Source organism: Momordica charantia (genome assembly GCF_013281855.1).
Source record: "Momordica charantia cultivar OHB3-1 chromosome 11 unlocalized genomic scaffold, Mcharantia_2.0 BLBB01000011.1, whole genome shotgun sequence".
Classification (NCBI taxonomy): Eukaryota; Viridiplantae; Streptophyta; class Magnoliopsida; order Cucurbitales; family Cucurbitaceae; genus Momordica; species Momordica charantia.
The window spans coordinates 7552407-7561406 of NW_028275159.1; the positions used below are offsets into that span (position 1 = coordinate 7552407).

General features: G+C 35.8%; 1 protein-coding gene across 3 annotated transcripts; it reads right to left on the reverse strand.

The window, feature by feature from the left end:
* On the reverse strand, nucleotides 1–9000 carry MLO11 (Seven transmembrane MLO family protein). 3 transcript variants are annotated; one of them, XM_088119810.1, is made up of 15 exons: nucleotides 8815–9000; nucleotides 6872–6929; nucleotides 6513–6748; nucleotides 6294–6410; nucleotides 5522–5582; nucleotides 4915–5009; nucleotides 3835–3909; nucleotides 3448–3533; nucleotides 2879–2928; nucleotides 2502–2542; nucleotides 2242–2412; nucleotides 2057–2092; nucleotides 1754–1821; nucleotides 1603–1663; nucleotides 1–656 (listed from the first exon to the last, which is right to left on the reverse strand). In XM_088119810.1, exons 2-15 carry the CDS (start codon nucleotides 6879–6881, stop codon nucleotides 276–278), a joined length of 1488 nt encoding a protein of 495 aa, XP_087975936.1. In that variant the 5' UTR covers nucleotides 6882–6929; nucleotides 8815–9000; the 3' UTR covers nucleotides 1–275. The 3 variants fall into 3 exon arrangements, with proteins under 3 accessions (XP_087975936.1, XP_087975935.1, XP_087975934.1); XM_088119809.1 differs by lacking the exon at nucleotides 8815–9000 and adding an exon at nucleotides 8476–8780; XM_088119808.1 differs by lacking the exon at nucleotides 8815–9000 and adding an exon at nucleotides 7415–8469.

The following is a 9000-nucleotide window of genomic DNA, read 5'->3' on the forward strand; positions in this document are numbered from 1 at the left end:
TATCAGAAAACTCTCTTCTGTAATTGCAATCTATACTTTTCCTTACATTGTTGGAAGAATATATTACATTCCAAGCAGCCTCAGTTCATGTATACTGTTATTTTCTACAAATACAAGCTCAGTATCCTATAACAAATCTCTAGGCTTACATTCTGAATGCCTCTCTTGATTTCTATCGAGTTTGTACTAACTTACATGATACTTTTATAGTTTCCTTTACTGAAGTTTATGCTAATTGATATGGTACTTCTATAGCTTTGTTTATTGGCTATGAGTTACCTTTGCACCGGCATAGATGAGCTTCTCAAAGGGTTTTCTGCATCAATGTTTCGGGTGACCGGTGAGGAAAGGGATAGAGAGGGTTGAAGAAGGGGAGTTCCAACCCTACTTGATGCATCATTAGCAACAGAGATGGATACATTTACTGCTGCAGGCGGCAGCAACTCGATTTCGGCATAGCCAGCGTTGGTTTTGGGAGTATCAGTAAGGTGATTGTCATCGTCGTCAAGTGACATTACCGTGCTTGTTTCCGTGTTGACTGTGGCATCATCAGTAAATATCCGGAGCCTTCTCTTCCTTCTAGCTGACTTACCCCACCCATGGATTGTTTCCCTTATTCTTTGTGGAATTAAGGCAGCCTTGTAGTTTGTTCCCATCTGCAAAAGAAACATAAAGCAAGGCCTTTAGGTAGTGTCATCAAGTTTAATCCTCCCATAGACTAGTAACCAGATAAAAAATAAAAAATAAAAAATAAAAAAACCAACCTTACCTGAAAACTTTCACCTTGGTGCTCTCTTGAAGAAAGAGCACGATTAACCGAGAATCCGGAAATGAGGTACCCAAAAAAAAGATATATAAGAAAGACTCCCTGGCAATGATACCACACCCTTTTGTCCTAAATCCTAGAATAAGGTGATCTAATGTCTCCTTATCCAATTGAGCTTACAAAGTTTGGTATTAGGAAGAAGAAAGTCCACCCCATATCTGAAGTAACTACAATTGCTATAGCATTTGGATAGGATCCACATAAAATTTGAGAGAGAGAGTGAATTCTGTCGATAAACTACAATCTGGCTCTCAAGATTTCGTGAGCCTTCAACTCTTCTTGATATCTCTCACCGAACAGTTCTCTTGACTAGCTAACAGCCCATTACAGCCATTCTCCACTCCTCTTGGCTACCTTACATTGCCATTCCACAAGAAAATTCTTGTTATTACTTATACCGGTATTCCCCAAAAGTGGATCGTAATCTAATAGCAGCATCCCACTTTTTTTGTTACTTGGGTTTCGATACATTTCAAGTGAATGTATACAAAGACCTATTCAATAGATGAAACTCAAAGGAATTGATGAGAGCCCACCCAAAAAGATGCAGGCAATATCTAACATCTAAGTTAAACTTAGAGACGAAGATTTTCTTTGATTCTCAACGGTACATAGCAAATATGATTAAAACATTTGCGAGTCAACATCACAAGCAGACTTATCCTCTATCATAATTTCTTTATTATTTTTACTATCAACTAGTCATGTCGCAATCAGTGGATATTGGTAGTTTTTATACAGCATATCAGAATGAATGATATTATGCATTACAGTACCTGAGTAACCAGTGCATATAGTGGCAAAGTACTATAGCTGCAAAGAAATTGTCCCGCGAACCTAAGAAAAAATAAAACAAATATTTTCAGGATACTTATCTTGTGCACCATTTATACAAGGTTATGAATGTCTCAAACTAAAGATTCATACCCCAATATCAGCCTTACATAGACAAGTAGATGATTACTAATGAAGCAAGAACTGTATCCAAATTGCCACTGTAGCCAAAATTAAACAAGATAATAGTTATGGAGAGAAAAAAGAAGAATGCCTGGTGTACCAAGAAAGCACGAGAGAAAGTGATGAAGTTTTGAAGGAAACTGCAAAATGTGAGCTCTTGTTCTATGTCATTGCTGATAAACTTCAAAAATGTGTTGTTAATGCCAAATTATTCCTATTTCACTAGTGTAGATTGGATTATTAAATAAGCCGTGACTAGAGAAGAGGAAGTACCCAAAACCAGAAGAACGAAGCCAGCTCAAAAGCATTCTGCAAGAAGATTTAGAGAAAAAGAGATAAAACTATGAACATAAGTTTTATTTTATCGAAAAGTAAAATATAAACAGTTACATCTTTGTTCATTCGATGCTGAAGAAGATGTCAACTTGTAGGCAACATTGTTAACAATCAAGACTTGCCTGGAAAAGGACAAAATGGATCAAGGACAACAGGAGCTCAGGCTTTTTAAACCAGAAGAGATCGTCTCGAGGCCTCAGCTTCGCTCCAGAAAAGAATCCGGTTATGCCAGCATTCTCCAGTGTCAAAGTTGCAATTATATGCTGCAACTTTGTGCCAACTAACAGAACAAGCTACATAGAAAATGAAAAGTAGCCAAAAGATCAGCTGGCCATCAACCAGATACATGCTGCAGCTCTTGAGAGAGAGAGAGAGGGCTCACAGTAACAGGAATAGTTGCTATCCAAAAATACAGGTTAGACCCTGAAGGAAAGCAAAGAGTTCAAATAATAATGTCAGCCCATTTTATATGAACAACCATATTATAACCATAATTGCAGTTTAAAATATGGTTTAAAAACAAGGTGTTTTTTTTTTTTTTTTTGAAGAATAAAAAATCAGTAATCAAGGTGAATTAAAATAAGTAATCAAGGGCAGGAACTCAACATAGAAATACTCGTTCAGTTTGATGAATTAATTGTTTAAACGAGTAGGAAAGTGGAGAACTAGTGAGAATGAAAAAGGCTTTCAGAGATGTTGCTTAGAATTTAGAAAGAAAAACTATCAAGGGGTTATTTTCCTAACGGAATGTTATTATACCTTTTACATTAAACAGCATAAAAGCGACGACAAATCCCCACAGCGGACCACTGCAATAGAGTGAACAGGAAATTAGCTTCCTAAAAATAACACATGGAAAGGCAAAAATAAGAGCATTTTTGAACAGCATTCTCGATTCTTAAACTTGTCTTCAAAAGTCTTCTTATTCATCTCAAAGCACAAACAATTAAATTAACACAGAAAGTACTTTGTTTGAGGAGCCCTGAGGAGGTTTCCATCTTCTGATAATATAGTTTTTTTTTTTTAAATTAACTGGCCATATCTGCAGGGGCACCCACGCCCGTCCTAAAGCCCAAAATCGGGAGACATCAAAGATTTTTAGTATTAAGCTCATCTGAAGGTTCGAACTTGAGGCCTCTAAACCAGTTTGACCAGGAGACCACAAGTCATTGCCAACGAGGCTACCCTAGGGGCTTCTCCTGATAATATAGTTGCAAAGAGTAATAACTGAACTTGAACTCGTTTATTTTTATACCAATGAGTAGAAAGAACAGAATTACCATATGCGTATAGATTCTAAAATTGAAAATAACAGACACTTCAAATACCTCACACCAACTATTCTTTGGAATTCTTCCTCCATTGAACGGACCATGTAACTATGGAAATCATATGTTGATGAGAGCTTGTGATTCTGCAGTTAATAAGGTGGTAAGTATTGATGACTAAAAAATGAAACAAATTTTCATTAATGGACAAACAACTGTAAATTTGAAAAAGCCACATCGTCTAAAATGTAGTGTGAATGCAAAAACATGAAAGAAAATCAGCAATTCAAACAAATAACTTGTATAACTATTGGGAAATCTTTGTCTCAAGTTAAGAACTAGCAACAAAAAGAAAGACATAAAAGAAGAAAAAGAGTGCAGAAGTTAACTGGATTGCATGAAGTATATGCCTCAAACATTATAGGGCACTTAAACATGTAAATGTACCGTGATGAAGCCTTTGCGAAGTGTGAGGTAGTCAGCACGAACAACAGAACACCCCAATTGCCGAAAGAAACATGTCTGCAATTACCAATTTAACCACTTCAAAGAAGAGTTCATATCAATAAGTATAAATGGCAGTATAATTTTGATAGAACAGGAAGAGAGAGACTGAAATTCATCAGGTGGATATAAAACCCAAGTTCAAAGAAAAAAAGATTAGGATGCTTCTCCCATTGCAAAAGCACTTCCAGCAGTAGGTGTTCCACCAGATTATGCAGACATAGTCTTAAGGAACTACAGATAGATCCTACGACATTTAAGATTAGAGATCACATAGGACACTAATATTTAATTTTTAAACTAAGACATGAACTCATAATTTCAAAAATAGTTAAAGCTAAAACTTGATATTTGATCACTAGACCAACTCATGAAGTCGTTGTCATAAAATACCAGATAATGAAAATTTTGCATTTCTTGATGACTAGAATGACTCGAAGTTGAAATCCTCCCTTATAAATGCCAACCACTACATCGAGTCATCTAATTTCATAATTTTAATTGTCTCATTGGGTGGTCAACAATTTGCTAGCCGTCGCCAACCAAACCAACCAAATACACAGAAGATGTCAATTTTAGCTATGGACTATGGTTCAGAAAAGTGGAGAAGGGGTAAAATGTGGTGCAGTATTAATAAATATGAGTTGATAAACCAAGTATATACCAAATTCTTTTCAGCTGTAGGCATGTAGTTTTAAGCACCATATGTATTTCAAATATGACTCTATAGCTTCTCATTGATCTATAATTAAAAAAAAAAAAGGTAGACTCTATAGTGAGAAAGGATCCTTGTTCTCCATTGGTTTTAATTTTTAAATGCTCCATCTCAGATACTTTTGGATCTGGCTCATTACAGCACATACTTGGGTAAAAAACACCCAATATTTCACCATGGAAGCCCTTAAAAAGGCACACTTTTGAAGTAAGAATAGATGTATTCAGAAATATGCATCCTGAGTGGTGGGTCTATCAATAGGTGCAGCCATGCAGCAAAGTCTAAATGATGAGAAGTTGAATGCTTACTGTCCAGATAAGAAAGCTATTCCTGGTTAAAGGATTGGCGGTATGATATTGAACAAAGGTAGATTGTCTCTGCATTATCTTCTCTCTTGTTGTATCTATAATACAAGTAGAACAATAATTATAAATTCACCCAAAAATAAATAAATCCGAACCATCTAGAGAAAGCAAAAGGTGGTCATACAAAATACCATACCATCAATTATGAAGTAAATAATTCACATGAATAGTCCCTTAGAACAATCTGAAACTAATGGGCTGAGCAAGATGATTTCTTGGGAACACAAATTGAAGTCCTTGAGAACTTTTATGGAGTTCAGATGTAACAGATCATACATCTCTGAGATGATGTAAGCTTGGTAGCAAGACTTGGAAGTATTGTGGCTAATGAACAAAAACTCTTTTCAAATATATTTAAATTCAAATCTAATCTTATGACTGATAGAAACGGTTTGACATGTTAAGAGATACCCTTCAAGGTCCAGGTTCAAACTCCCATATTAAAAACTTAATAACTTAAAATCCTAGTGAACCCTTTTAGATGCTGAGAGAAGATAAATAGAGTTAAATGCTACTTTAGAATCACACACAAAATAACCATAGAGCTCACCGTTAAATAGATCATGGTGGTCCATGTGAGCTTCATTTTCCCATAATCTCCAACTGTGGATCTGGACAAATTATCAAATGTCAACAGTTAGAATAAATAGTTATAATTTTTTAAATCTCCTAAGCATTTTTCAACCAAAATGCAATATTTGATTTCATAATAATGGCATAGTCAATGCCTTGAATAAAAAAAAATTAAAATTTCACATTAAACATTAAGAAGGAATACAAATAGATATTGGATTGAATATCAGACAGATATACTCTACGTTCATTTGGTAAAAGTAAAGTTAAAAATGTTCAAAACACGACAAGCAAGTTATATTAAGATGTGAATAACTTTGCAAAGATAAAAGTCAGAATGATCCCTATTATGCTTAATCATCAAAAGAAGAATATTTTCACACTATGTCCAATAAACAGGTGCACTTTATATTAAGCTACGTAATCAAAGTTTTATTTCTATTACTGCTCTCTCAAGCCAACCCCAATTAAAATATAACAGAAAGTAAAAAAACTTCCTTACAAATTTAATCTAAATGGTTTTAGAGAATGCAGTCAACTGAATGAGTGAAGAAAATCTAGGGCCTTTATGATCATTACTAAACTTGTTGAAGATATGAAATATAATTAGGGTATATCTTTGAAACTACAAAGTCAAGTGGATAAACAAGTAAGAAAACAAACCCTTAAATCCCTTCGCATATGATTTCAGAAAATAATAAAACTTTTCAACAAGATTTAATATAAACTGGCAATAAAAATTCTCTAACCTTGACAATTGCCAGCAACATCGTTAAGCAACTATAAGATATATGAGTTACTGCCATTACAAAGATAAATCGATGCAATTGCTCGAGTCCTTCGTATGAAACAAAGGGCTCGTGACCCTGCAAAATTAGGAAAGTTTCAAATATTCAATTGACTGTTGGGTCAGAAGAAGACGTGGTTTTTATCTATATGAAAGAGAAGAAATTAAATCCATAACATGCCTCTCTGCAAGTATTTTTCTTCACGTTGAGCATCCTCCTAAACACGTGTGGAAAAACAGAAACCATATATAGCTTCCGCTCCTCAGATGAAGAATTGTCCTCGTTTTGTTCATCAATCTCTGACTTGGTGCATGGAGTAAAAGAGGTGTCATAAAACTTCGATGGAATGCAGATATTTGATATTACACTTGATGTTGCTGTCAGAAGCAAAGAAATAAATCCAAGCAGCATTAACTCTGCAAAGCAAACGATTGAAGTTATAATGAGCAAAATAGAGATATGTCGCTAAAACTAGCCACCATATGAAACTATCCTTAAACATGTCTGAAGTGATTGAGCAAATAACATAGTCCGTTTACCTTCTTTCATCTTCTCCACTGCCTCAAACAAGGGTTTTCTATTAGTTTTCCCCAGCCACTGAAAGAGAAAAAGTAACAAAATATATCATGATTAGAACAAAATTTTGCAGCGAAACACAATGGATCAGGGCAAAAATGTTTTGAGTCTCTGAAGTACATCTTAGCAGATTTTGTATCTTCTAAAGAGTAGAATCACACACATGCGCACACACACACAAAATTATACAAATATTTCTTAAGTAGCACCAAGCTTACCATCTTCAATGTCCAAGAATAATGTACAGCTAAGTTGGCATGCAATCAGAGTCAAAATATTTTCACAAGGAAGTCTAAATTACAGACATATTAGTACACGTATTAGCATAAACAAGGGAAACTAACATCCAGAATCAAAACTCCATCATTTAAAAAAAAATAATCAAAGCTCCAAAGTTAATTGTTTGATTAAAAGATGTAAAGTTTCAAATGGAACTTTTGATTGGTTAACAGGCGAGATTCTTTGTTTAAAGCATAAAAACAAGCAGGATCCAGAAATATGCTTACAGAGCTTAGCCTATGAATGGAGCGCTCTACAAACAACGAAACTGCGACGAAAATTGTCAACACGGAAGCAACTGACCAAGTAGGCGTCAAAGCCAAAGATCGCCCCTCTTGGGTATTTTCAGCCATTTCCAATGAATCTCAAGGACTACAAGTTAAAAGATACCCTCTCAAGATTTCCAGGCCTATACCAGTATCAGCAGACTTCGCCAGAACTACAGTGATTGGAAGAAGATAGAAGAGAGAAGAAAAAATTCCTCAATTCCCAAGATTAAGAGGGACGCTTTTCTTGACCACTGAACTAATATAGGAGAGAGTATCAGTTCCCAACGCCTTGAGAAAGAGACAACTTAAGGAACGAGTACAAATTTATATTCCAGTTTTCTCCAATCGATATCAGAAGGAATTAATTTTTCCCGTCTGAGAGAAACTTAATAGAGCCAAATGGACCCCAGGAGGAGCTCCAACAAATCTTGCTTGTTCTTTTTTTCCTTTAAAAGAAAAAAGGCAATCTTCCTGACCTTTCCAGTTTGAGAATCTGAGTTTGCATATACCCCACAAACGGAACAGCTTCTTTGAACCTGAAATTGATCTAACAGAAGAAAATTCCTTGGAGAACAAACCACCATATTTTGAGGGAACAAGAAGAACCCATCAGTGAATGCTTTCACTTTCACTCTCTCAGAACTGGAGGAAACTCAATCTAATGCACTCAACTTTTCTTAAGATCCCCTGGAAATCTTACTGACATTCCCAAGAAAAATCCAGAAGCCGACTCTGAAAAGTCCCATTCAACAGCTTTCTACTTCACCTCCCAAGGCAGATGCGAAAGTGATAAATCCAACTCAAAGCGACAGCTGATTCCAAAAAGAAGCGAAATATAAATCAACAGCCGCAGGGTTTGGGAAAAGGTCTCAGACTGTGATTACTGACAACCCCATGTGCAGAAACTTCTTGGGGCAAGCCGCAGCTTCTTAGTATTAAATTAACTCCCAAAAGAAAACGAGGCATCCAAAAGAATAAAGCAGTGAAATTAAGAAGAAAAGGAACCAAATATAAAGTACCCAGATGGCATAAATGCACAAACTCGGACACCCATCCCAGAAGAGATCTCATAAATATGATTATGATGGTCTTGTCTAACATATCTTTCTGCGTTCTGGCGTTGCAACTCCAACAAATGCGAATGATAGAAGAGCATAGGAAAACCGTAATTTGAGCATAATCAGAAAAATCTTTCAATTTTGTCTTTTAAATTGACAAATGACAGTGTACTTTGCCTTTGTTTTTGTTTTTTTTCCCCTTTGTCTTGACTCCGCAGATTGGGGAACCAGTAATATTAAACAATAAAAAGAAACTCAAAATGTTGGGCGTGTGAAAAAGAGGGAAAATGAAGAGAATACGATATAGCATTATTTTCTCCCCAATAATTGAAGGGTTGAGGGCCAATAGCTCTTGCTTCCCCTTTCCCGCGACCATAAATTTTGTGCTGCCACTGTGCTGAATCCCCCATGGCCGACTCCGCGTTTTGTCTTGGCAGCGTCATAAATGGATTTGGGGCATCTTCTGCTTGGTTGAAGACTCGACTC